The sequence below is a fragment of the Curcuma longa genome, unplaced genomic scaffold (genome assembly GCF_044706935.1).
Source record: "Curcuma longa cultivar G26 ecotype Majalengka, Jawa Barat unplaced genomic scaffold, ITB_CL_G26_1.1 utg2646_np1212_2152390_RagTag, whole genome shotgun sequence".
NCBI classification, from domain to species: Eukaryota; Viridiplantae; Streptophyta; class Magnoliopsida; order Zingiberales; family Zingiberaceae; genus Curcuma; species Curcuma longa.
In genome coordinates, this window is record NW_027435599.1 from 1,256,964 (window position 1) to 1,284,953 (window position 27,990).

At 35.8% G+C, this 27,990-nt stretch overlaps 5 protein-coding genes across 8 annotated transcripts; 4 read left to right on the top strand and 1 right to left on the bottom strand.

Annotated features, from left to right (window-relative positions):
- Positions 1 to 443: 443 nt before the first annotated feature.
- LOC141820099 (monodehydroascorbate reductase 3, cytosolic-like) lies at positions 444 to 5,800 on the top strand. Its single transcript, XM_074707381.1, has 10 exons — positions 444 to 452; positions 552 to 623; positions 2,210 to 2,261; positions 3,173 to 3,253; positions 3,626 to 3,744; positions 3,845 to 4,064; positions 4,270 to 4,388; positions 4,463 to 4,588; positions 4,791 to 4,931; positions 5,026 to 5,800. The coding sequence occupies exons 1-10, from the start codon at positions 444 to 446 to the stop codon at positions 5,347 to 5,349; spliced, it is 1,263 nt and encodes a 420-aa protein (XP_074563482.1). The 3' UTR covers positions 5,350 to 5,800.
- Positions 5,801 to 6,798: 998 nt separating this feature from the next.
- On the bottom strand, positions 6,799 to 8,958 carry LOC141820127 (GDSL esterase/lipase At5g03610-like). Its single transcript, XM_074707406.1, has 5 exons — positions 8,901 to 8,958; positions 8,614 to 8,808; positions 7,565 to 7,839; positions 7,143 to 7,437; positions 6,799 to 7,066 (listed from the first exon to the last, which is right to left on the bottom strand). Exons 1-5 carry the CDS (start codon positions 8,956 to 8,958, stop codon positions 6,849 to 6,851), a joined length of 1,041 nt encoding a protein of 346 aa, XP_074563507.1. The 3' UTR covers positions 6,799 to 6,848.
- A 1,217-nt stretch (positions 8,959 to 10,175) lies between these two features.
- On the top strand, positions 10,176 to 14,880 carry LOC141820123 (nuclear pore complex protein NUP50A-like). 3 transcript variants are annotated; one of them, XM_074707402.1, is made up of 3 exons: positions 10,176 to 10,344; positions 10,460 to 10,525; positions 13,111 to 14,880. In XM_074707402.1, the coding sequence occupies exon 3, from the start codon at positions 13,139 to 13,141 to the stop codon at positions 14,510 to 14,512; it is 1,374 nt and encodes a 457-aa protein (XP_074563503.1). In that variant the 5' UTR covers positions 10,176 to 10,344; positions 10,460 to 10,525; positions 13,111 to 13,138; the 3' UTR covers positions 14,513 to 14,880. The 3 variants fall into 3 exon arrangements, with proteins under 3 accessions (XP_074563503.1, XP_074563502.1, XP_074563504.1); XM_074707401.1 differs by lacking the exon at positions 10,460 to 10,525; XM_074707403.1 differs by lacking the exon at positions 10,460 to 10,525 and having other exon boundaries at positions 10,176 to 10,300.
- Positions 14,881 to 15,962: 1,082 nt separating this feature from the next.
- On the top strand, positions 15,963 to 19,756 carry LOC141819996 (uncharacterized). Its single transcript, XM_074707269.1, has 9 exons — positions 15,963 to 15,997; positions 16,085 to 16,204; positions 16,295 to 16,362; positions 16,813 to 16,921; positions 17,037 to 17,105; positions 17,199 to 17,256; positions 18,554 to 18,789; positions 18,916 to 18,967; positions 19,482 to 19,756. Exons 1-9 carry the CDS (start codon positions 15,995 to 15,997, stop codon positions 19,547 to 19,549), a joined length of 783 nt encoding a protein of 260 aa, XP_074563370.1. The 5' UTR covers positions 15,963 to 15,994; the 3' UTR covers positions 19,550 to 19,756.
- Positions 19,757 to 23,391: 3,635 nt separating this feature from the next.
- On the top strand, positions 23,392 to 27,962 carry LOC141819888 (tubby-like F-box protein 8). Of its 2 annotated transcripts, XR_012601106.1 has the most exons (6): positions 23,392 to 23,575; positions 24,447 to 24,812; positions 24,987 to 25,074; positions 25,977 to 26,109; positions 26,190 to 26,998; positions 27,102 to 27,962. XR_012601106.1 is itself a non-coding variant. In XM_074707144.1 (5 exons), exons 2-5 carry the CDS (start codon positions 24,456 to 24,458, stop codon positions 26,911 to 26,913), a joined length of 1,302 nt encoding a protein of 433 aa, XP_074563245.1. In that variant the 5' UTR covers positions 23,392 to 23,575; positions 24,447 to 24,455; the 3' UTR covers positions 26,914 to 27,962. The 2 variants fall into 2 exon arrangements, 1 of the variants encoding a protein (XP_074563245.1); XM_074707144.1 differs by having other exon boundaries at positions 26,190 to 27,962.
- Positions 27,963 to 27,990: the final 28 nt, after the last annotated feature.

Consider the following 27,990-nt stretch of genomic DNA (forward strand, 5'->3'; position numbering starts at 1 on the left):
TCATGTTCTTGATTCCTTGATTCATGTTTTATTTTGGTGGAAGAAAATTTTTCAGAATCGTCACCTTGACACTTGCTGTTCTTCTTCTGCTTGTTTGCCCAATCATCGCATAAAGAAAAGAGTTGGATTTAGATTCGTTTTCCCCCTTTTGTTTTCGAAATAAAACTGAAGAGACTGGAAGTAGATAATAGAGCAGATATGAGTTTGTTTGGGTGGAGAACATATTTGGGGAACAGAAGCGTACAAAAGGGTCTTCACCATAAAACATCGTTTTCCTTCTTTTTGTTTTTTTGGTCAAATATTCATTTTTTTTCTATTTCAAAATATTCCCTTTGCCTCTTCTTGTTGAATAGTTTTTTTCTTTCCTTTTCTTATAAACTATTCTCCAAACAGGATCTTGTAACAAAAAATTGTGATCACTGGTTACTTTAAGGACACTGATTATGGCCTCTGTATGGACATAAAAGATGGAATTCTTTTAAGAGAGAAGACAGTCAAGGATATTTGAAAATCTTTGGTATTTTCCCCTGATGTATTGTTCTATTTTTCAGGGATACGCTGCTAGAGAATTTGCAAAGCATAGCCTCAATCCAGGAGAATTAGCAATCATCTCAAAGGAGGCGGTATGATTCTGTTCTGCTTTCTCATAATACTTTTTTGTGATTCCTATTGCTTGATTAATGGCTAAGTTTCACATGATTGAGGACAAGGAAGTTTTATCTGGTCAATTAGTTGTTGCTGTCTTCAAAAATCAATATCCACTTGTTTCAGTTCCTAGTGGTTGATGTTGTGAAGCTCTGCCAATCTTCGAATCAAATTGAGATTAGGATATATGAATTTGATGGCTTGAATATTCTTTTGCACCTGAATAATCATCCAAATGTGTGAGTTAAACAAACACATGGAGCCAAGATGGTAAAAATGATAGAAATGCGAGAAGTGGATTAAGTTGTGAAATGTCTAGTGGCCAGACTTTGCCCTTTTGAATTTTAGGTAGAAAACAGGTCTAAAGGCATCAAAATTACGATGATGATACAGTTAAAAAATAATAAAGGTGCCAAGTGAGTGAAGAAAACAAGTTCGGCAACAGGGCCAAGTGTTTGATCGTTAATTTTGAGATCTTTTATGCTGAACATGGCTGTCTGTGTGCTTGTCACAAAAAATACCTTCTTCAGTTATCATCATGGGCAGAGAGGATTTTTGTACTTAGGCATGCTTTATACGTTTTTTGCTTCGCACATTGCATGATAAAGCCACCATAATTCTTGGGATTGAACTGATATAGAAATGCAAACTCTCAGTTGTCCAAATGAACCATGTTTAGCCCATTCAAACTTTGAAGTTGTCCAGGTCTGATGTTTTGGTACTCAAACCAATCTCAACAATTAATTAGGTTAATTTGTTTTAGTTGAATCGATTTGAATTCTAGTCTGTAAATGGGTATTTCCTCATATCAAGGTTGACCGGTTTTTGTTTGGATTGTCAAGAAGGTTTTAAGTTTTAATGAGTTTATTGAAGTTGTGGAGACAACACCATAGCAAACAAATAAAAACATATTTGAAGAGCAATTATTGGGTTGTTGTGGTTTTAATCTTTCAATAGAATGTGGATTGTTCGGTTGCTGATGAGATCTAGGAGTTACGGACAATGGACAACAATGAATAGAACTTGTTATGTTGTTTGCTATGTAGTGTTTAACTTGTCAGCTTCATTTCCTATTTTGCAAACCCATGTCTACTTTGTAATTTTCATGTCTCACCATTGTTTGAGTTATCCACTTTGCATCAATATTTTAGCAAGTAAGCAGCAGCCTTAACTATTTCTGTTTGATGGGTCCTTTAGTTAGCTTGAAAAATTTCTTATCTAAATAGTAAGTCTGGCTTGATTAATTTTTCTAATTTTGAATTGTTTTGGTTGTTCATCTATGTGGAATTGTGAACTTCCATAGAGTCAGAGACAAAACCAAGTGATTTTAATTGAATCTTGATTCTCCTTTGTTGATAAATATTTTCCAAAATTAGAAAAGTACAACCGACAATATTCTTGAAGTTCTTAAATCTCTGTACTTCATCAATATTTTCACTTAGGGAACATTTTTTATATATAATATCCAGTATGAAATGAATACTAATGAATCTTCAATGATCCTAATTTTTGTCATTTTATTCAACGATTTTCCAAATTTAATGTGCCTAATGTCATCTTGCAGGTGGCTCCTTATTTACGCCTAGCACTTAGTAAGGCGTATCTCTTCCCTCAGGGTAGGTCATGCACAATCATTAGAGTTGAGGATAATGAAATATTTAGTTGATGGATCTGAGTACATAATAGGAGTCCTTTTACAATCAACCTCCCATTTTGATCACTTAAATAAGAACCAACCAACCCCGTTTGTATGAAGTTGTTATAGTTAATATATACATATCTTCTAAATATACTGAAATTATTCTTTCTGGTGAAGTTGTAGTTAAAACACTAAATTTTCTGACAGCAAATTTGACAGGATTTGGGTAAATTATGGACAGGTATTGTTGGATCATTTAGTATTATGGCACTAATACTTTTACAGAAATAGGATTTTGAACATGACTTCAATTAATATAATAACAATTGTCTAAGATTTACAACCCAGACATCCTTTTTAGCAAAGTAATTGCATGAAAACATATGCAATATATGAGACACATTACCTTTCTCAGAACTTCTTGCTTACTCTACCAAAATGACCCATGCAATTTAAATACCTGTAAAACATGATAATAGTCACAACACTCATGCGTATGTATGCACTGCACACTAATCATGGAAGAGAAGTGCAATGTGCTTAATCTCAGGAATAATTTTGTGTGTTTACATCAATTGTATCAATCTCCTAAATCAAAACCGAATGAATTAAACTACTGGGATATGTGGAGATGGTTTCTTCATCAATTGTCTCACATTAATGTTTATCAGTTAAAGAATTGGCATCCCTCTGCATTGTACTGAAGCCATGCTTATTTAACGTAGGAGATGGATTCTTCATTTCTCTTGTTATTCAGTGTTAACGTTATCTTGTTTTAGACTGATTATTACTGATGATCACAAGGTCGATTGGTTGTTTCCATAATGATGCCTTTTTCATGCTTAGTTATTTTTCCCCCTCATTGTCAATTAAACATGAATTCCACAGGTGCTGCAAGGCTCCCAGGTTTTCATGTTTGCGTTGGAAGTGGAGGAGAGAGACTACTTCCGGAATGGTACTTGGAAAAGGGTCAGTATGCATGTCAGCATTTGTGTGCTTTTATATCATTGTGAAACATATAGGTGTGGGTTTTAGTGGGTAAGATGCTATGGCTATTTTTGTATATTAGTGTTTCTAACTCAAAAACAAAAACAAAAACAAAATAGCTGTTGCTTATGTTTGAACTCAAACAAAGAAATACTCTGGAAGGTTGAAAAAGATGCTACTCAAAGACAATTACTTGCTTCTACTGAAACACCTGTTCTTTTGTCTTCCACAGCAGCCATTGGTTCTGTCATTTGTGCTTGTCTAATGGATTTTGTTCACGATTGTAATAGAAATGAAACAAATTCGATGGAATATCATGGTTCTGGCATTCAGCCAATTTGTTTCTGGATGCAGGAATAGAGCTGATCCTCAGCACTGAAATTGTAAAAGCAGACCTTGCTTCCAAGACTTTGACCAGTGCAGCTGGTGCAACCTTCACATTCGACATTTTGATTATAGCCACTGGATCTACTGTAAGTTGGATGAAGTTTCTCTTTTTAGTATTTGGATCATTTTCCGAGACCAAGTAGCTGCTCTAAAAGATATGTTAATTTTCTAACATTGCATTTGTAGGTCATAAATCTCTCTGATTTTGGTACTCCTGGAGCTGATGCTAACAATATATTGTATCTGAGGGAAATTGATGATGCTGACAAGCTTGTGGCAGCCATCCAAGCAAAGAAGAACGGGAAGGCTGTCATTGTTGGAGGTGGATACATTGGGCTTGAACTTAGTGCCGTTATGAAGATTAACAACTTCGATGTCACTATGGTGTATCCTGAACCCTGGTGCAGTATGTTCATTGCCTATATCCTTTAACTTCTCCCTATCTCTCTTTCACAAAATCAAAGTTAACGTCATAGACGCAGAAGTACAAGGTCCAAAAGGATTATCTTTGGTTAATTCTACCTGAGCAACATATATTTGATCTTTTCTTATCCTGAGAAACTTGTCAATTACCGTGTCACAGGATCCTTAATCTCTCTTCCTTCATGCAGTGCCGAGGCTATTTACTCCAGATATCGCTGCTTTCTACGAAGGTTATTACGCCAACAAGGGAGTCAAAATAGACAAGGGCACACTAGTCGTCGGATTTGATTCTGACACCAACGGGGATGTATGTTTTTATTCTTTAGTGCAGTATGCGTTTTGTTTTTTCAGGCATTAGATGATACTCTTTGTTATTTACAGGTAACATCAGTCAAGTTGAAGGATGGAAGAGTGCTTGATGCGGATATTGTAATAGTCGGTGTTGGTGGACGGCCTCTAACAAAACTGTTCAAAGGCCAAGTTGAAGAAGAGAAGGGAGGAATTAAGGTTAATGATTTTTTTTTTCACTTTCCAGTTAATGCTTCAAGAACATGCTTCTCCCAATGCCTTATTTCCAGTCTAAGTTTAAATTTTCTTTCGACCTCCAGACATCTTTTAGGCTTTACCAGTACACACTCCAGATCTTCTCATTGAATCTTTTGCACTTGCATCGTCATATCTAAGGTATTGTTTGTTCTTTGTGATGCAGACTGATGCTTTCTTTCAAACAAGTGTTGCTGGGGTGTATGCTGTAGGCGACGTAGCTACTTTCCCTTTAAAACTATACAACGAAACGCGAAGAGTGGAGCATGTTGATCATGCCAGGAAATCAGCAGAGCAGGCTGTGAAGGTAGAAACTAACATTGCACCAAATAACTTTTTCTTTTCTTTTCTTTTCTTTAAGCTTTCAACTTGTTTATGTCACTCCTTTTGTTATCGAGCAGGCAATCAAGGCAAGTGAGGAAGGTAAAGTAATTGACGAATACGATTATCTCCCTTACTTCTACTCCCGCTCGTTCGATCTATCATGGCAATTCTATGGAGACAATGTGGGAGAAACTGTCATATTTGGCGACAATGACCCTGCATCATCAAAACCAAAGTTCGGGTCTTACTGGATCAAGGAGGGGAAGTTACTGGGGGCTTTCCTGGAAGGTGGATCTCCAGAAGAGACTAAGGCCATTGCCGAGTTGGCAAGGCTTCAACCTGCAGTTCCAGACCTCGAGCAATTGGCAAAGGAAGGTCTGTCATTCGCTTCGAAGAATTGATGGTGAGAAAGTTGTTACTGTCTTTATGTCAGAATTAGGCAACTTGTGGACCTATTCTTAAGTTTTCTTATGAAAAACTTCTCGTACCTTTGCAAATTGAGACGAAAATATCGAGATAAACTTCTCATGTCTTTGCAAATCACCATTAGCATTGCATGATCTCAAACAAGAAGTTATTGAATTCCACAACATTCTTTTGTATATACCAAACACAACCCAGTAAGTGTGATGGGAGCTCATAAAGATACATAGTTCAAATTAGTTTCCTCCAAAAGAAGTGATCTTGATGACCAGACCCGGGTACACATCATCGAAGTCCAGAATGTGAGGATTCTCCTCTAGTATGAATGGATCATTGCACTTTTCACTTATTGTTTGAAGTGTCTCTCCTTCCCTGACCACATAGATCTCGTCGCAAGGTTGGCCATTCATCAACTGACTCCTTCTAACCGATGTATCATTTGGCAGCTGTTCCTCAGGCTCACAACAATTCAGAATGAGGAGGAGCATCAAGATGAGGGTAGAGTACCACGAAACCTTCTCCGCGGCCATCCACGAAACCGAGGAGGAGGAAGCCATGCTTAGAATTGGAGGAAGAGAAGCACATCATGGTGACCTTTAAAAGGATTTGCTTACAAGTGGTTGAGACTTCCCGCGGTGGTTGGAGACTCGAAATAGGAGTAGATGAGTTACAAAGGATATGATGTTGTGGGGTAGGGGATCCTTGTCTTCTTGGTGGTTGGACTTTGAGTTGGAGCAAGTAAGACTTTTGAAAGGAAAGCCAAACAAAGAACACAATGTCAACTTCTCATTTCAAAACCATCTCATTTCGCCGTAAACTCATACTCCATTTTGCATAATGCCTCTGATGTTAATTTCAATCCCGTTAGTAGGGTTCGTTGGTGGTGTGTATCTTCTTAGTCACATATGTCATTCGGTTTGTCTAATATCGTGAGTCCTACTTGCCATCTATGCTCAACTTCGATAGATTTCTATTGTCATTGTCATCACTTGAGACACATTTCCTATGTTTTTTTGACAATGTCGATATTGTTGTTTGTTCATTGTATTGTTTATGGCCAACCCTTTCCACAAAATATACACAGCCCTTGCATCAGCTACACCAAGTGCTAGCAAACCACTACATCTTTGACCCAACAAACTAACCACTTCATTAGCAGGGCAGCATAAACACTACTGACCATGTTTAGGGGTTTGGCGGTTCAACCGATTGAAGTAGTCAAACCGATAGATCTCGAAAAGACTGTCAATATGAGTATTTTTAAACTATAAGGATGTGTTATTGTAAGATTCAGGAGATGAAGTAGTAGCTAAACTTGTTGAATAAATTGCGATAAATATGATTCTAGTTAATTTTACCACATATTATTCATGATTTCATTCAAACAAACCCACAATCCATCACTAGAACGAGTTGTTCTTCTTCTTCTTCTTCTCAAGAAAGAGCATTATGTTCACAACTTGATGGAGTTCATTCGTCAAAGGAACCTTTTGATGGTTGGCTTGAGGTACTCAAAGGCAGCGGCCCAACCAGCTTGTGTCGGGTGCACCGAGTCCCAATAGAAGTGCTCATCCGGTCGTTGGCACACTGAGTACATCTTGTTTCCCTTATCGTCCAAGTATCCACACTCGGTCTTTTCTGAGCTACTCTCACAACAAGGCAACAAAGGATACTTCTTCTTGGTTGATCCTTTCACTAACAATGAACGAGGGAAAAAAATAAGATACTTGCGATAGCATTGCAACGAACAACATTATATAATAACATGTACCTTGGTGGATTATGTTAGAGAAGGCTTTATTGACATTGAGATTTAGGAATTCGGTATTCGAGTTGTTGGTTCTCCGCAAGTCCAACATGAGTTTGTTCATCGATTGGTTGTGCTCGAAGACGGCGTGGGAGATGTTTTGAGGGCAAAGGGTGTAGTTGCTAGCTCTTGTGTACAATGGTGTGCACTCAATTGGATGCAAGTTCGTAACCATTACCTTGGGGACCCCTATTTCTTGTAGTCGAAGTAAATCTACTTTCAATTGCGCAAACAATTTTTGCATGAATTCGCGAATATGCTATCGTCACAACGAGAACTTGGTTAGCCGTGATCATAGAAAGACATGTTAAAAGATACAAAGAGCTCTATCCCTTTAAAGTATTTTGATATCGAAGTATTTTGATATCGAAGTATTTGATACTCACCAACGAAAAGTTGGGATCTTGTTCAGCCAAGTGTGCATAGTCATTGCCCGAGATGACTACTAGTGCGGCGGAGCAACGAATGCTAGCATCTGAGTAGACGCCTGCATCGATCTGGGATTGAAAATGATCGATCTGAGCGCTAAGGTTGCTCTGGTGGTTGCCGGTATCGAAGATGCCACTGCCGGCGACTGCAAAGTTCATACCATAAGGGAGTAGGGTTGGGCCATATCTCCTGATCTTGTAAGGTATTGGGGACTTGGTGCGCATGAAAGAAGCTGCCATAGTGAGAAATGTTATTTTTTAAATATAAGGGGCATAATTGCATTCTCATAAAATGAGTAAAGTATATGGGTTAAAATGGAAAATTCCTCATATTTTACCAAAAAGCACCCTTCATAATTGGTATTTATTTATTTATCCTTATTTTGTCTTAACTCGATTAGATTTGAATTGAATGTATACAATAAATCGTCTATTGTAGCAATATATTTAAAGTTTATAGATAAGTTTGAGAGTTCATATTAAACATGTGGCATCATGGAGCCCTCTCTTTATAGATAAGTTTGAGAGTTTTCTTTATAATTTAGAAGCTTAAATTTTACTGACTAATCTTAAAGATAGACAACTTTTTTTCTTAATAGGGAGTCCTCTCTCTCCTTGATTTTTAATGCTAAGAGGTATAGGAATATAAAGAGCAATGATACATAGCATAAAAAAGTCCAACATAAAATCAACATGACACACTATGTACAGTAAATTCCACATTCATGCAGTTGAATGTGTCATATTGGTTTCATGTTGGACTTTTTTATGCTACATATCATTTCTCCCCATTCTAATGTAAACATACATCTTTTTCATCCTCCTTTAATATAAACTTCCTAACTTCACCGATAAATATTTTATTTATCGAATAAATTTAGAATATAATTTATATATATTCAAAAATTGACTTGTAAGATATTCATTGAAATTAGATCATAACAAAAGCTAGACCTCTCATTATTGAATATATTGATAAAGAAAAATAGGATAAAAAAAATACGGACCTACATAGTCGGTCAGAAGTCGACCATTAGAGAAGCGACCAGTCGGCTTCTTAGGAAAGGTCATGCCATAGGGTTCAAACCATGAACGCGCATAATTCCGCCCCAATACTCTCCCTAAGTTTCCCGTATCCGCATAGGAATCTCCAAACACGAACATCTTTTTCCGACTGCTTTCATCGTAACTACTCTCGATCCCTAAACAAGAAATATAAACAAACAAAAAAACTTATTAAAAACACTTTTAACAAATTTTCAAAAAAAAAATAAAACATGCACGAGATTATTACCCTTCAAGAGGAAAAATAGAGAGATCGCAAACAAGGAAGCTTTGGCGGCTATCTCCATTGAGATAAATGAAGGATGTTGCTAGAAACTATGATGACTACGATGAGTATTTATAGACACCACACCATGCCCTTGGATTTTGTTTGGTAAATATTTATAAAATAAAATTTTAAAATTAAGTTTTGATTCATTGGACGAGAGGAATTAAAATATAATAAATGGAAATTAAATTAATTTTTATTTCCTTGGGAATGTCAAATTAGATAGGGTAAATATTTGTTGGGAGCATAAAATAAATAATATTTCTTGTTGAGTGATTTAGTGACATTGACGTTATTTATTCGGCTCATCGTCGCCACCTCCGTCGGCAAGGATAATTATTTAGGTAATTCTGGTAAATAAAAATAATTGGAATGTCAAATAAATCTATTTACATAATGACAATTGAGTCCTAGCAAAGTAGCAATCTGTCTCGGTTGCAAAGGAATCGCAAGCCTGTTCGTGAATCTTTGAAGTTGATTTGAAAAATATTTAATTCGTATTTAAAATAATCAAAATGAATTAAAACATGTCCTATAATTTTTTATTTAATTACTTATTATATTTTTATATAAATTTAATTTAAATATATCTGAATAATTTAAATCAAAATTATTTATATTTTTAAATTAAAATTTAAATATCAATATTCTCATACTATTTAGTTCCATTTAGATTCTTTTACATCTTAGTCTCTATGACAATATTGTGTTAATTATTATAATATTATAATAATTATTAAGTAGTTGTTATAAAAATTTAAAAATGATTTTGATTAAGTTAATATAATTTTAATAGAATTTAAATAATTTTGATTAAATTGATAAATAATATTTTATGTATAATAATTTTAATTAAAATGAAATTTATTATTTTATTACGTTATAATAATTGAAAATACGATTATTTTTAAGATTAAAAAAATGATGGAGCTTCGTTAAACGTATTTTTATCCTTAAAAATATGATAAAATACTTTTTTAATTTTTTTTATAAGGGCCCCTTAACTTCCTTTTTGATTCTATGCCAACATAAATGGTCCCAACAAAATAAAACTTAAACATAGAGGCCCTTATTTGACATTTGTCCATTTTTATAAAACAAATAATGTCTTAATTATTTCCTCTTCTTTCTCATCCTTTCCACACACACTCTCTTAAATCAACGGTCAGGATTAGTTAGGTCAACTCAGCTTTATCCCAGCTCCGACTCATTAGAATTAGAACTATTCGACGAAGACAAACAAAATTACCATTCAGCCATCGCCGTCACTGCTATTCTTCTGCAGACTTCACGTTCCATTTCCGCGATTTGGGCACTCCCCTCGCGATCGACAGCGCGTCCGGCGATCGATCGAGCTCACGGTATCTTCCCCGTCTCACTGCTACCTCTTCTACGACTCTTTGAGGTGCTCAATCCCTTCCCTGTTGTCGTTTTACTGGTTTCGCCGCTAAGGAATTTCTTTGATTGGTTTGTTGTCTGATTAATGCTTGTGATTGAGGGTTTTGGTCTGTGATGCCAAGGAATGACTGTTTGGGTTGATGAATTTGAGCGATCTGGTGTTCTGAATCGCTAATATGTGGACTTAGGTAGTGTCCCCCCCCCCCCCCCCCCCCCCCCCCCCCCCCCCCCTTTTTTTTTTTTTTGGTAGTAGTTGTTGTTAAATTCAATCCAAACACTGAGGAGGAGTTTTATATCTACAGAGAAAAGTATATTATAATCTTCTGACTACCTCTTTGTTTGTCTTTTATCCTGATCAATCAATTACAAAATACTATCTCCGCCTAGTTCTCTACGGAATCTTGTTTGAAATCACCTTTAAATGAAGTCATTCACTAATTAATATGTGCTTAACAACCAAATACAAAGAACAATTCCGCTATCCAAGCACAAAAAAGTATCGTTCTTATCTAAATAGTGATGATGTCTGCACATGTGCTTAGGGCCACCACACAATAATATTGTTGGTGGGTCGAGGCAGGATATCCACATTAGTATCATATGAGCATATATGGTGGTCATTGGTGTTCACATAAAAAGAAGATATTGTCGTTCCAAATGGCTAGCAATCTTGAGTTGGATAGAAACTTGCAATCATATGACTGCCCTCTTTGGATTTCTTTATTCTTCATTCGCTTTATAGTGGTTCTCTATTTTTTGTTGATATGGTGTTTTTTATGTCATTTATGTTTTAGTTCTTTTAAATCAATTACACTACACTTTTATGCTTTCAAAAGAAAATATCAGGAGGTTACAATCAATATTTTTGGTTAAAAGAGAAAAATGGACCATCTCCTAATTTAAGTAGTTAAAGTTAATGAATACAGTCAAACTTCACAAGCATAAAGCTAGAAAAATACAAACATTTTCATACCATCTCAACTTATTCTCTCATTTCATTATTATTGGAACTAAGCCTAATTCCTCTTAAAATAAGTATTTTGTTTTTAAATTCTTTTTGACTCCACACATTTGTCTTAGCACTCTTATCTATTTTCTACATATTGCTTCCTAATAGCCTAAAATTTCAATCCATGAAGCAAATGGTGCACACTTTTATAAAATTTTCCTCTTAGACTAAGGGGCACACGATGATCACACAAGATTGCAAAAGCTCCTCTCCATTTCAATCACTCATTATTTGTTGTCATAAATTTTCATCGATATAACTTTCTTGTCAACAACAACTACAATTAAGCCTTTATCCCATTAAACGGTGTTGGCTATATGGTTTATCCATACATAAGATTTGCTTATATTTTAGGCTGGCTGACAACCTAACACAACAATCCTCTTTTACTGGGCTTAGGACCGGCCATGGCGGAGTTAATATAACTTTTTTGTCAAATAAAAAATAATTTGATATAAACTGTTTAACTTGGTCCATTATATAACACAACTCGACCTCAAATTGTGTTGACACACTTTTTTGTCCGATCTTATCTTTTGTCAGTTTGCCTCTTTTATCTTTTTTCATCTCTTTCACAGTTGAAATTGCTTTAAATTTTTGCAAGTAAAATCCTTTACCTTGTAACTCTACTTACTCTATGAAGACCGACCTTCAAAATGTGTTGTTTCTTCAACACACTAGTCAGATACTCTAGTGCTCAAAACTCACCGGTTAAGAATGATCCTTGTGAATTAAAATTATAGTTTGTGTTGGATAACAAAACATCATGAATATCCAACTGATTAGAAAAATTAGAATCCAAAATACTCTTTAACAAACACATATACTGGCAAAAGTTGCAAAGCAGATAAAAAGTTCATAAGAAGGGAAGAAACTACAAGTCATTATTATGTTATTATCAAGATAAAGCGTGTTGGTGAATTTTATTCTGCAAGAATCTGAAATGAATAGAGAAGAAAAGTTGTTATTACTAGTTCTTAACAAATTTCTCACAATATTTTAAAGTTAAGCAGAAACAATTTATTGAGAATAAAAAGAATATCTCCTAAATAATAGTTCATATAATATCACAATATGTTAACAATTTCAAGGGAATAATCATTGTTCACCATTCTTAATAAGACTTATTATATGGAGCTTTTGAATGAGATAAGGAAAGAAGTATGTAAAAATGCTGAGATAATTTCGTTCTAGACACCCGTGTAAGAGTGTATTATGCCTTTGACTTATGATTTAAATTTATATCATGTGAAAATTAGCTTTAGTGTCAGTAACAACAAAAACACAAACTTGTTAGTGCATCTTATTATGCTATAAGAAAACTACTGCTTCCACTCACATCGTTTGAACTGTGATATAAAAATTCCCCCTTTAAAGCTTACCTTTGTTGTTTTGGTCGGAGTATGGCTACTTCCACTGTCACGGAGCACTGGTAGGTTTCCACATTTCATTAGGTTATTGAGAATCTATATAGTTTTGCCCTGGTAATAGAGATTGTCGCTCTGTTTCTACCATGATTGAAGAGCATTCTTTAGAAAGGATGGCCTTTTCAACATGTTGCTGATTATCAAGACCCTTTTGGCATGCATGATCAAATATTTTGAAGAAACTGTTTCTCTTTAAGAAAATGAGGAATTATCTGCGACACTAATGAACAAGCATTTTTTAGCTAATTGAGCAAGCGTTATTGGCTAATTCTGTTACCAATTAGTACCAACAGATTGTCTTCAAAGTTGGTCATATAAACTTTTGTTTTCTGTTCAGTCAATTGTTCAAGCTAAGACTTGCGAAAATGGGAGATGCAGAAGATGCCCTACCTCCATCCAAGAAGAGGAATGCTGGGAGACAGCTTACCAAGGACGACCCTGATCAAGATGATGATGCTGCTGACATGGAGATGGGTACATTTAAAAAGGCCAGTGAGGAAGTGATGGCTACCAGAAGAATCGTGAAGGTCCGTCGCAATCAGCCTGCACCAGCTGCTTCTTCGAACCCTTTTGCCGGAATCCGCCTAGTTGCTTCTTCTGACACCAATGTAGAAGCAAAGAAATCCATGGATTCTTCCAAAACTGATGGCTCTACACCACAAGAAGAAGAACAAGGTGAATCTGATGAGAACAATGCTGTTGGAAATGTTGCTAAGGGAACTGAAATTGCTGTTAATTCTGACAATATCGAGGGCACAGAGAAGAATGCTGAGAAATCAGATAAATTTTCTGAACCGTTATCAGATACTGCTGACGGCAAGGAGAAGAATATTCCTGTTGCAGAGGAAGTTCCACCTGAGGAAACCAGTAAAGCTGACAAAAATGGCGGAGAGAAAACTGACAGTGAATCTGTAAAAGAAAGAATTGAAGATCAGCAGGAAGAAAATGGAAAGGAAGCTGAAGAAACAGATGGGGATGCTGGACGAAAAGTTGAAAATGTAGTTGAAGAAAGCGATAAAGAAGCTGCGACAAATGATCTGAAAGAACCAGCAGCACCTGCTGCACCTCTGAGTTCATTCCAACAATTATCAAGCAGCCAAAATGCCTTCTCAGGGCTCACTGGAACTGGATTCTCAACTTCTTCTTTTGCCGTCGGCTCTTCTGTTTCAGGGCTTACAGGAACTGGATTCTCGACCTCTTCTTTTGCATTTGGATCAATATCCAAGGAAGGATTCTCGTTTGGAACACGTCCAGTAACGACATTTAGTCTCTCTACTGGGTCTACAAACGGGGGATCTTCCTTTCCGTCACTTGGCACCACACCAGATACCTCTAAAAGTGTGAAACTGTCAATGCAAGAGGTACCTCTAGAAACAGGCGAAGAAAATGAGAAGGCGGTTTTCGCTGCTGATGCGATAATGTACGAGTACATGGATGGAGGCTGGAAGGAAAGGGGGAAGGGAGAGCTTAAGCTGAATGTCTCTGTATCAGATGCCGAAAAGGCGAGGCTTGTCATGAGAGCCAAGGGGAATTTTCGACTGATCTTAAATGCAAGCATTTACCCAGACATGTCTCTCACCAACATGGACAAGAAAGGAGTCACCTTTGCTTGCATTAACAGCGCGGGGGAAGGGAAAGGCGGCCTAATCACGGTGGCGCTCAAGTTCAAAGACGGAAGCATCGTCCAAGAGTTTCTCGAATCAGTCTCGGCGCACAAAGGGAAGAAAGCCTCTACTTGAGAACCCACAAAGGATGCAGATTAAGCAACCAGGAGTCTTTCAGTAGACATGAAACAGAAGTATCGAATTCTCAGAATCGACGCCAGTGGTGTCTCACTGTTACCCCTTTAGAACTTTTTGCTCAGTCTTGTTATTCTCTCCGCAGACCGCCCATCGACAATGTCATTTGCTAACTCTTGTCTATGAGCTGAAACTTGAAAAACAATACAGTTACCTTATCTTCCCACAGGCCCAGTTGTTCTGGCTGTTATTGAAGACTTTGATTACTTTTTGTTTTTGCAGCCAATTTAGGGTCTGTTTACTTGGATGGAAGACTGGGAGGATAGACATCTTACTGAGTTTGTTCACAAAAATATCTATTAAACATAAGGAACATTAGATTAATCTTATAAAATTCCTTTTCAATTAATGTTAATATTTTGCACCCCCAGAGTATGGTGTAACAATAGTCCCCAGGACATAGCTGAGTTGGTTACGATGAAGCAAAGTTGCAATATTTTGCTATGATTCTAATGTTAATGTATATGTAGGGTCATTGGATCAGATTCTTTCTAGAGCATCATAGTTCCATTCTCAAATGGAGCATGCATATTCTTTATTTAGTGGAAAAAATTATGAAAAATAGTTTTAAGTATGATTATTTAGGTGGAACGAGTTATTATCTAACGGGTTGGTGTTACAGTTTGTGGTTCATAGTTTTAATACTTATATGGAGCATAACACACTATATTTATGTGTCGATCGTGAGGTCGGCTATCGATGATCCCAATATGAGTACATTTTCGAATTTATCCAGTGGTTAATAGAAAATTTATGTGATAACAGATTTTAGGTAATCAATCAAAGAATTGAAATTATGGATTATCAAAAAAATAATAATAAATAAAAAAAATTTTCATTTTCATATTTAAATGAAATTATATCCATTAATTCTTTTCAATTTGAATTTATTTAATTTTTAATAGCATAAAGAGGTGAGGTGAAAATTTCGAACTGTTTGAATAAAACATATGTCAAAATTTTTTTAGATAAAATATTAACAAAATCTTATAAATCTAATTTTCTTATTACTAAATTAAAAACTTAATTTTTAATAATTATTTAAACATTTACAAGGCCTTTTTGTAGAAATATTTTTTAAAATTTTTTTAATCGTAATTAAAAATTTTAAAACAAAATTTTTATTTTTCTATTAGAAATTAAGGATACTAGTGTGATATACCATTTTTTTTTTTACAAAATCATAAATTTTAAAAAGATTATTATTAGTTTTTATAATGTCACACTATTAAATACATAAAAATGATGTCATTTGCCTTTTCATATCTTCCATCCGTTGGATCTTAATCGGACGCTAGTTAACAAAAGTGGCCTTTCAAATTCAACCTGTTCCGCGGAACATCATACCGTACGATATAAAAGGACTTCCTCTTCGTTCGATCACCGAACCAAACCCTAAATCTTGCTTTCGCTGCCGTCGACATGGTGAGTAGCTACTCGTGTTGCTGGATTCTCTTGCATTTCGAGTTGTTTTTGATTGAAGTGGTTGATTTACGTGACTTCTCTGATTAGCCGCAAGGGGACTACATCGAGCTTCACCGGAAGCGCCATGGCTACCGGCTGGATCATTTCGAGCGGAAGCGGAAGAAGGAAGCTCGGGTGGTCCATGAGCGGTCTGCGTTTGCCAAAAGGGTGGGATTTTTTTACTGCTAGTATTTACTTCTAACTCAAGGATTTTCCATGCGTGTGGAACTGTCTTAGAGGTTTGCGATTTATTTACAGGTTCTGGGAATTAAGGGGAAGATGTTTGCCAAGAAGCGCTACGCCGAGAAGGCTTTGATGAAGAAGACGTAAGCTTCCTATGCATCTCTCTAGTTTCTGAGTTTTTACTGATGTATCCTTGTTGTTGTTATTGTCATTGCAATTTATAATCAGTTCATAATCATGTGGTGCGCTGGGTAATCTAAGTTTCTGGCTTGTTTCTTAAAATTTTATGAGGGTTTGTGAGGTTAAGGTTGCAATTTGAATTTGTTTGTAATTTATAGATGCCTATCAATGTGCCAATTTACAGTTTTGATGTAATTAAAATAGATGAATTAGTAAGCAAACAGCTCTGTTGGACTGTGGTTGGTGTTTCCGATTATTGTGGTCATTGGTGTCATCATGTTGATAGATTAGAGAATAAAATAGTTTCAAACAATAATGAGGGATTTTTTTTGTTCTTTGTTAAAGAAAAGAATTCTTGGTTAGTTGGCTGAATGGAAAACTGAGCAAACTGCTTCTGGTTTGTTGCTTTGCAGGATTGCTATGCATGACGAATCATCAAGTAGACGCAAAGTGGATGATAAGGTTCATGATGGTGCTATTCCTGCCTATCTTTTGGATCGTGATACCACAACAAGAGCAAAGGTTACTGATCTTTCGTGTGCACACACTCTGTTGATGTTATTGCATATATATATATATATATATATATATATATATATATTATGTTAGCTTCCTGTTGGTGATTATTTGCTTTTAGGTCCTTAGCAACACTATTAAACAAAAGAGGAAGGAAAAGGCTGGCAAATGGGAGGTTCCTTTACCAAAGGTAACTTTTTATTCTCTCATGTTCTGTCAATAACAATCTCTATCAGGCATCAAACGATCAGAAACTAAGTAAATGTATTGTTCTTCTTTATAGGTCAGGCCTGTTGCTGAGGAAGAAATGTTTCGAGTTATTCGATCTGGGAAGCGGAAATGTGAGCCTCTGAATTTAGTTCCTGTACTATATTAGATTTGATTATGTTGTTTTTTGGTCATTCCGGTTTTGTCAACCTAGATAACTAATAAATAAAATAAATAATATGTGTTATATCCATATGAACTTACAAAAAATTTAATAGTTGTTTCTGCAACTATGTATGCATCTTATAGTGGGACTTGGAAGACTTGATTGTCTTGTTGAGTTGCCACTATTTTTTTTGGTTGTCTCCTACTGCATTCTTTTTTACTTTCTCATTTATCCTAAGAAACTGAGGCTTTGCTTTTTTTTCATAAAAATGAAACAGATGTAATTGGCAAATGTGTGTGTGTTTTAATTTTCTTGACTTTTGAGGACTACAAAATTTTGGAGGATAAAAGAGCAATATATCTTAAGAGAAGAGAGATGATCAATAGAACCAATGCTAAAGAATCCAAACTTGAACATGGTTGAAGTTGACTCTAGGTACTAGTAATGTTACTTAGGCATGTTGGTCAGTAAATGCTTCTGAAAGAATTGGTTCACTTGATATCAATTTGAAAGTCCAGATATGGTGGTTGGTTGCACTTCATTTGTTGGTCTGTAATTTACACTTTTCATATTCCCGCTTCAATTTCAATCTTTGGTATCTTGTTTTATAGTTTTGACTGGTGTTCTACTCTAATATGTTTGGTACCCTACTGTTAGATTACTTCAGTGTGAACGTGTATTTAGATGTATACGTTAGCAGTTTTTCTGAAAAAGATTTTATTATATTCATACAAATATAACATAGATGAACACAAGAACTTAATATTTATAGTTATCACAGTGAGTGAAAAAAAATACAAATAAGATTCAAGTTTGTAATGTTTTTAAGTCTAAAATAATCTTATAATCAGTTCATTTTCACACATAGTTGACATTTCAAAACTCTTTCTCAATATGTTTGGATGAAATTATTACAAACTACTAATCATTTTCTCTTCAATTTTATCTCAACTTTATCAAGTTGGGTTAGACAAAAAAAAATTAGCTGTGTTTTGGCAAGCGATTTAGATAATAGATATTGAAGCAATATTTACTGTGATGCAGTGGAGACAGCAAACGCTTAGTTGTCTCTACTTAACACTGTTTTAAAGAGTGCTAATTAGTTGTCTCTACTTAACACTGTTTTAAAGAGTGCTAATGTGACATTGGGATTCGAAAACATTTGATATTTTGCAGTATGCATATATCATATCCCAGCAATCCAGGTCAACCTATGATTTGCTTATTTTGCAAGCTTCTAATACTTGAAATGGTTTCTTCAACAGCCAAACAGTGGAAGAGAATGGTCACAAAAGTAACCTTTGTTGGACCAGGATTTACAAGAAAGCCTCCGAAGTATGAGCGTTTCATTCGACCAACAGGCCTGAGATTTACTAAAGCTCATGTAACTCACCCAGAGCTGAAATGCACTTTTAATCTCGAAATCATAGGGATTAAGAAGAATCCAAATGGGCCAATGTACACTTCCCTTGGTGTTGTAACCAAAGGAACTATCATTGAGGTAACCATTTCTCCAGTTTTCGCTCTTCGGTTTTCATTATCTTTGCTCAAGCTGATTCAAAGGAACACCTTAATCGTGATTAGAAAATCAATTTCATGTTGAAGAATCTTATTTTTTGATTGGCAGGTTAATGTGAGTGAACTTGGTCTGGTTACACCTGCAGGAAAAGTAGTGTGGGGTAAACACTTTAACCTCATTGACTTATAATTTACATTTTGATTTATGTTAGTGTTTTTAAATAATCTATTGTGGTAAAGATTGTATGGGAATCAAATCCATCATAATCATTTAATTTTTCAGATTAGTGTTAAATATAGCACCTGTTTGATTATTATATGTTTGTGTGGTGATGATTTGACATAATGTTGAGTTAGCAAATTATTTGCAAAATTACCAACCTGAATCTGCGAACTTCAAACCACCTCAACCCGTAATCTAGAATGAGTTTGTATTTTATTGGGTTTTAAATGGTGTTTAGGGTTTCACAAGCCTAAGCTAGTGAATTCATCAGTGATTTACTACCCAGCATTATCTTATGATATCACTACATCATCAAGTTAACAACCACGGCGGCGAATAGATAGAAATTGAACAGATCATGTATTTTGACACAAATGTTATGATAGATTTACCAATTGATCTTTCTTGCTACTCACCTGTTTAATTATTTTTTTCTCTGGAAATCTCTGTAGGGAAATATGCACAAGTGACCAACAATCCAGAAAATGATGGCTGTATAAACGCAGTTCTTCTTGTGTGATTGTACATGGCGTGGCTGTGGACTTGATGCTTGAGACTAGGTTTTAGTTGGCCGGAGGACTAGCTTCTTGACACCGAACCAGATCAATCAGAGACCAATATGGTTTGTTTTGAGATTGAGAACGGAACTAACTTTTTGGAATTGTTAAGAAGTATTGCTTAATTTTGATTACTTGGTCATATCTATAATTTATGATGATCTTGTTCAGTTTTTTTTATTGATTTAACCATGAATGTAGGGTTTGTTTTAAAAGAAAATGAGTGAGAAAAAAGAGTCATATTCTCTTGTATATGTAATAACTTAGGACCTTTAGATGATGCTTTTGGGAACAAAAATCCTCTCTATGGTAAGGGAAAAGCCTATTAGTTGCTTTTAAAAGGTTCCGAGAATCTGTTTCCACAAAATGCAATACCCTGCTCTGCATTTGCTGACCACCAAACTTCTTCCTGCTGCAAAGAATCCAGACTCATTCGGCTACTTGAAACGAATTCTCTTCGGTTCATGGGTTCCATTGCGAAGTGCAACTAGAGTTGAATGTTTGATCTGCTCAACCCTAAAGCTCTTCCAAGATCTTCAAGTCTCATGTTTGTGTATAGTACTCTCGGCTACCATTTTATCGAATAGTAGAAACATCTTTCATTTTGGGGGAGGAGTTTGTGACTATGGAGTAGAGTACTATGGTTGTCTCGCTTGCTTCTCTTGCTGCATAGAATTTAGCCAAAGGAGCATAATCAATTAATCATATTCTTCTTGCCATTACCTTTGTGATCTTTTCTGAGATTTCGTATCGACAGGAGTTTATATTTTATATATTTTTAAAAATTTATTTTGGATATTTATTCTTTAGAAACTAAAAGGACTTTTAACTAAATTGATAAGAATCAGGGGTGTTTCAGACATTTCATGGTTGCTAACTTTGATGGCGAGGGCGTGCACCTGCTCACTATTATTTATTTATTTATTTATTTTAAATCGGCTTTTTGTCTTTCGTGAGCGAGTCGACGGCGGAGTAAATAAATGGTGGTGTGGTGTTATCACCGTTCGCTGGACGCATTAAAATAATCTCTGCCTTTTTCTGATTCCTCACCCTCTTCGCCTACGCGCGTCATGATTGGGAGCCGCACTCGGAGGCAGTGGGGCCCGCCGCCTAGTAGGGCTAAAGGTAGAAGAAAGCCGACGTGCCGGTTTAGCCAACGGTTCGGCCGACACGACACGCTTTCTCCAATTACCGATGCGCTATAAAGCTGAACTTCCTTTTTTTTCACTGTATTTCTCTTTTTTTTTAATTAAATAAAATAAATATTTAGAGGAAATTTTATTTTGCCCATAATTTAATATTTTTTAAAACTTTTATCTTAAAAGATGTTAATATTACAGATCGGCCCTTAGAGGTTTCAAATATTAAAGAAACTCTCCTTTGGCATGAAGAATACATGAGATGCTCTCGAAGACTAGTTCTATTTTCGTAAATTTCATATAAACCTTTACACTTTATGACGATGAAAGACGCCCATAAGAGCTTTGGCCTTTTGAGATAATAAATATAACAAGATTGTTCATTTAATGAAAAAAATATTTTCGAAGAAATTATTAGGGAAGTAAAAAAAAATTAAATTTTAAATATTAAAGTAAAATCAATTAGGTGGAGACGGCGAGGGTCATATGGTAGGACTCGATCAAATGCAGGAGCTACATGGCATGCTTCAAGATTTGATCAATATGGATATCCAAAACTTGGCTAAAGTAAATATCCGACGGGGCGAGTCAATCTGACCTACCGAGTCAATTTGACTTGTCGACCTCTCGAGTTGCCAACTTCCCAACTTATCTAGTTGATCCGACTCATCAATCTCCCAACTTCTTGAGGTGAATCCTTTGGACTTCTCTTCCTAGATAAGGGGTGGAGACTTTTAAAAGACAATTGAGTACCATTCAATCTCATTTATTTTATATCAATTTTACTTTATTTCTTATCATTTTCTCCGCTTTATACTACTTTGAGGTTCCATGATGATTTAGGTATCGTGGGACCGATCGTGTGGGGAGAGACCTCAGAAGAGGTTTCGGGTACTCTCAATAAGCCTTATGATACATGCTATTCTATGTAAAAATCGATCACATCGCAAGAAGGAAGTTAAAAAAGAAAACTTTAATGTCATCGTTCTTTGATGCAAGATGAATTTTTATCACTATGTCAACACGGTTAGATTTCCGCACCACATCATTATACATAAGTTAGTTTTCATGGCACCAAATAATGTAACTTTTAGGATGTAACGCGGGTGAACTCTCGTAGCGACAAAAATGAGAGCTTTTTAAACAATTTAACTTTGAAAATATCTATGATAGTAAGTAATATCACTAAATTTTGTGGGTAAAAATGAAATTATCATGAAATTTGTCTTTTGGCTAAAGTGAACCGTCGCACAAATATCCAATCGCGTGCCAGCGGTTCGGTTTATGCAGACCCCATCCACGAACCACGAAGTCTGCACGCCGATTGAACACGTGTCGGAACTAGCGATAAAAAATTTTCTGATTTTGCCCTCCACGTAATAGCAGATCTGAGCACCTGCAATCGTCGAAAAGCCACATCGGCGTCTCTTTTTGGAGAATATTTCATTTTGCACCCTAAAGAATTATTAACTTCTCTTTTCAATTCAAAATTTTCAATATTTACGATTACTAATTGAGCAGTAATTCTCTTCAATAAAAGATAAAATTTATCATCTTAACAGCCCCACATAGTTGGTATCACGACCATCTATAAGGAATCGGAACAGTAGTTCTCAAACCCTATTCAAGTGATGATTTTTAAAATAAATAAACTTAATAGGATAAACAAATAAATTTACACAACCAAGCCAAATCAAATTAAGATTCATGTTTTTTTACCTAGGAGTGTGGTGTAGCGGTAAAAATAATAAATAAAATCAAAATCAAAATTTAAATTTCAAGAATGAATATTTTAAGATCCACCTCTAAATATAGTTTTGAGTATAAAAAGATTATTTATTTTCAAAATTAATCGGACACTTGAATTATTAAAAAAAATTCAAACTACTCGATGCAATCAACTTAAATGCAAATTGAATATAAAATTAACCAAACCCATGAAATAATTATTTAAGTTCGACTTTTTTTTTAAAAAAAATGAGCTTAGTTTGAGTCGGTGATTATTTAAATTTTAATTAATTAATTAATTAATTTGATATTATAAATTTATTTATTTATTTTAAATTTTTTTTGTTTATTATAAATTTGATAATAATTTTATTAATGAATATAATTCACAAGCTATATTCGTTCATGTATATTATTACAAATAATTTACAATATGAAGATTAATGAATTAAATATTTAAGTTATTTAAATTGATTTATTTAATTGTAAATAAGTTATATTAAATTTGCTTACGAACCTTTAATTCATTAGCACTTCTTGTTATAATTTTACTTATTGATATTAATTAAAAATTATCATGTAAAATGAACATATTAATATATTTTAAAAGCTCAGAGGATGATGATTTAAATCCCATTAAGAAGTGTTTGAAAATTTTATAATATTAAATCGTCTATTAAAATTTATCATTATTTTTTTAAAATCGAATCGATTACTTTTAAAATTAATAGATATTTGATTTGTATATTTAATTTTTTTTAAAAACGGTCAGAGGGTAAAATGATATATTTGACTGTAAGAGGGGCAAAGTGAAAATATCTCGTCGTCAAACGGCTGTGCGACGCCGTCACATCGTGTGGCAGACAGTGCTAATAAAAGAACTACACGGCAACCTCTCCACCCGACTCTTGATTGGATTTAACGGGCCGTTCAATTCCGTCTGCGGCGTCGGCCTTTGTCCTCCAGTGGGAGATGAAGAGAGGGAGCACGCGAGGAGAGGTGGATATGGCTGATGGGAAATCCGGCTGGGAGGCTCCGTAGTGCGATTGTGGCAGTGGATTGCCCTGCGGAGTTCTTTCTTCCTCGTAGGGTGTATTTTTCACCTGATTTTTCTAGTTCGAGGTAGATCCACTGGCTTTGTTCCCTTTCCGACGATTTCCGACGAGAATAGTTTATTTTCCTTTAAATTCTGGGTTTTGTTGCACAAACGTGAGATTTGTGATTCTCGCAGTTAATTTTGGCAAGCTTAAAACGAAAACAAGCGACCTTGAAGTAATCATACAGTTTTGTTTTTTTTTTAAAGGGTTTCTTTTGAAGCAATATACTGTTCTTTTTGTATGTGTTGGTATTTCTCGTTCGTTTTGGAGTTCAATGAACTCTTTGCGCGATCTTGCTGGTCTTATTCGGTAATGCTATAATCTGCGGTACCTTGTTGGAACCAACAACAAGATTCTGGTTTGCAAATCTAAGCTTCTGTAATTATGTGAAGGAATAGTACTTTCGTTTATCGGTTGCTACTCTTTAAAGAAGAATGCTAGGATATTACTAATTTTGCTACTGAAATATACAGAAATCAAGGTAAACTGTAGACTTGTTCCGTATTCGTGTATGTGAAATCAAGCCATAGTTTTCTTACACTAGATATAACAGTTTGTTAGTAGCATCATATTCATTGGCTTGTAATCAACATTTTTCTACTTTGCTTTTTCTGCCATGAACACTTGCTTTATGGCTGGTACCTCTTTAGAATTGGTTTCGAAAAAAGTTATTGTTAATGATTGCGTTGTCCATTAAAATATGAGCCAAGTTATTCTTTTAATTCGTAGTAATTATTATTGTTGGCGTGCTTGCTTTTAAATCTTTTAGATTTAACGGCTACACTAGATTTTTGTCATTTGAATACTGAAGACTACAACTCAAAAGATTTAGACTTCCATACATTTGCCCCCTGCGTGGTTCTTTTTATCCTTATTGTCTCTCTTTCCGGCTGCAGTTAGCCAAGATGTCGTTCCGCAGTATAGTTCGTGATGTAAGAGATAGCATTGGGAGCCTGTCAAGGCGAAGTTTTGAAGTGAAACTTGGGAGTCTTTCAGGACATCTCAGGGGAAAGTCTCAAGGCTTCGTAGCTGAGCCACATGATCCGCCTCCTGTTATTCAGTCGAGTCGCTGGGCTAGCCTTCCACCAGAGCTACTCCGGGATGTGATAAAAAGATTGGAGGCTAGCGAAAGCACCTGGCCATCCCGAAAGTATGTTGTTGCCTGTGCAGCTGTGTGCAAAGCTTGGAGGGAGATGTGCAAAGAGATAGTAAGAAATCCAGAGTTTTGTGGGAAGATAACTTTTCCAATCTCATTGAAACAGGTAGTTTTTTTTTTAAAAAAAAAATCTACCTTTATGACAGTGTTAAAACACACTAGAACATACTGTATGTAGTAATTACATGTGACATTTATTTTTTCAAATGAGCATTATGTTGCCTAGTAGGTTTAGATTCCACTTGCATTTTCTAGTTCTAATTTGCATTTGCTTTTGCAGCCTGGCCACAGAGATGGACTGGTTCAGTGTTTCATCAAGAGGGACAAATCCAAATTAACTTACCATCTCTATCTTTGTCTTAGTCCTGGTAAGTTTGCTATCCCATAAACTTTTTCATCTGGATAAAATAACATTGCTAAGATTGTTACTTGTCACCTTTGAAGTTGTTAGCAGTAATTTACAATAGTGTATCACCTTTTATGTTCACTATCCATTTTCCTGGGAATCAATATCTATGTAGCATTTATGTGTTTTTGTTAGTCTAATCAAACCTAGCGAGTTAGAAGTTTGAACTTCAATCTCAGTGGTTCCAAGATTTCTATGTGTCACACTCATCATCTAAATGAGCTAATTAATGGATCAAACTAAATCGTTATCTCGTTTTCTATCTCATTATCATAGAAGAATAAACTAAATCTAAGATATCAACAGATTCAAGACGGATGAGCTAATTAACTTAAATGGAAGATTCAACATAATACATGAGAAAGCAACTAAGAAGATATGATTTTTTTCTAAGAAAATTAATTTAACTATACATATTCTGCAAACATGGATGGGATTCTAGTATTGGGAAAAAATGATTTGAAGATGAGCACAGACTCCTCTATACCTACTTCGTAAGGGTAGTGCATAAGTTGTCCTTCTATCTAGACGTTCTTATGTGATGTTGGTTGATTGGTTCTAACATCTAGTACACTTTGAGTTTCTTGTTGGTCAGCTCCTTGTTGTATTAACTGACTTATTTCTAACTGCCTTTGCTGAGAAATGAAGCTATTTATCACTCCATTCTTACAATCTTAGGTCACTTTTCTTCTTTTTTTCTTCTGATGTAATGATTGGTGATCGCTGCTTTAGGTTCTGCTAGTCCTATTTATTCTCTGTTACTTCTTTCCTTTTGCAGAGTATAAGATTGTTATATATATATATATGGTACTAATGTGTTTCGGATCTCTACTAATCAAATTTATCTTTAATTTGGTTGTGTAGCTGTGCTTGTAGAGAATGGGAAATTCCTTCTCTCAGCAAAAAGGATTCGTAGGACAGCTTGTACTGAATATGTCATCTCGATGGATGCAGAACACATATCGAGATCAACCAACACCTACATCGGGAAGTTAAGGTATTGAAATTTATTTGTCAATTGTTCATTGAAATGGCATTGGTGAAGTTAAACCAAATGATTCCCTGTCACATTTGTAGGTCTAATTTTCTCGGCACAAAGTTCATAATCTATGACACTCATCCTCCATACAACGGGGCCGCTATTTGCCCACCTGGACAAACAAGCCGTAGGTTTTACTCAAAGAAAGTCTCCCCCAAGGTCCCATCTGGCAGCTACAGCATAGCTCAGGTGTCATATGAGCTGAATGTGCTTGGCACCCGAGGACCTCGTCGAATGCACTGTGTTATGCACTCTATTCCTGCTTCAGCCCTTGAGCCTGGTGGTGCAGTTCCCGGCCAGCTGGACAACCTTGTTTCACGTTCACTGGAGGAGTCCTTCCGCAGCATATCTTTCTCCAAGTCCATGATGGATGGTTCCATGGACTTCAGCAGTGCTCGCTTTTCTGATATTATCGGAGGAACTCAAGATGGCAATGAGAACAGCGAGACCAAGGAAAGACCACTAGTTCTTCGTAACAAATCCCCTAGATGGCATGAACAATTGCAGTGCTGGTGCCTAAATTTTCGAGGCCGGGTCACTGTTGCTTCTGTAAAGAACTTTCAGCTCATTGCCGCAACGCAACCTTCTGCAGCTGCTCGTACTCCATCACAGCCAACACCTGCAGAGCATGAAAAGATCATACTGCAGTTTGGCAAGGTTGCAAAGGACATGTTTACGATGGATTACCGATACCCCCTCTCAGCATTCCAAGCTTTTGCTATCTGTTTGAGTAGCTTCGACACCAAATTGGCTTGCGAATAAACAATGAAAAATTCACTCTATTGTCAGTTCATCATGGTTATCAATGTACAACTCGTGTCCTTCAACTCATATCTCAGAAGCATATGTATGTCTCCCTGATCAAGTGCTCATTCTAAAGCCGTCTTGCAAATCCTACAGGTTAGACATTTTGCACAAAGTAATAACTGATGGAAAATTTTACCATGTAGGCCTCTTTTACGGCTGATCATGTGAAGAGGAAGCAGAGCGCATACAAATTTTAAAGCGAACCGCTTTGGGTTCATGACTTCAAGTTACTACCAATCAGATTTACATTTACTTGGTGCACACTTCACTTTAGGATTTGTGCCCACATAAAGAATGTGTTCTTACAGTAGAATTTGTGTCCATGACTGATAAACCTTAACTTACTGAACTTTACCATCCACGCCTTTGCTTCCTGCAAGTGTTTTCCTAAAGTTGGTCAGAGCAGTGTCAAGATTTCAAATCACAACTCACTTTTCCTTTTACTTTGTTTCTTCTTCATTGTGGTGCTCAACTGGGAAGGGATTGTTGGGGTTTACTTTGGCTGATCACCAGTTCAACACACATGCATCTGTTTGAATTTGCCTTACAAATCATCCCTTCTTTTGAATTATCTCTAGGCTTTTCATCACAGCTGGGAGAATAAAGCAAAAGGAAGAACAAAGTCATGTGATCAAAAGAGGAGGAAGGTAAAGACCAAAGAGCACAGCTGGTAAGCACTCAATGTGAATAGTTTGCTAAGGTACGGAATTGGCATGCAAAGGTGAGAGCAAAGTTGCACCTTTGTAGAGAGTTTACTTGGAAAGACAGATCTGAAGAGAGGACAGAATCAGGGGCTTGCTCTTCTTTAGGTTAACAGATTTGATGTGATGGTTCAGAAAATAATAGTGTTTGTCAGGGACAACAGGGAAGAAAGACAAGTGGAAGATAGCTTGTACTAGGCAAATCAAAGAGGAAGACTGTCTACTTTTTAAAATTAGTCAGGCAAAGTCACAATGGACAATCGTGCTGTCTAATAAAGTAAATTTGACAGGTTTGGTCAGTTATTAAGTGCCAAAAAGATATGAATAATTT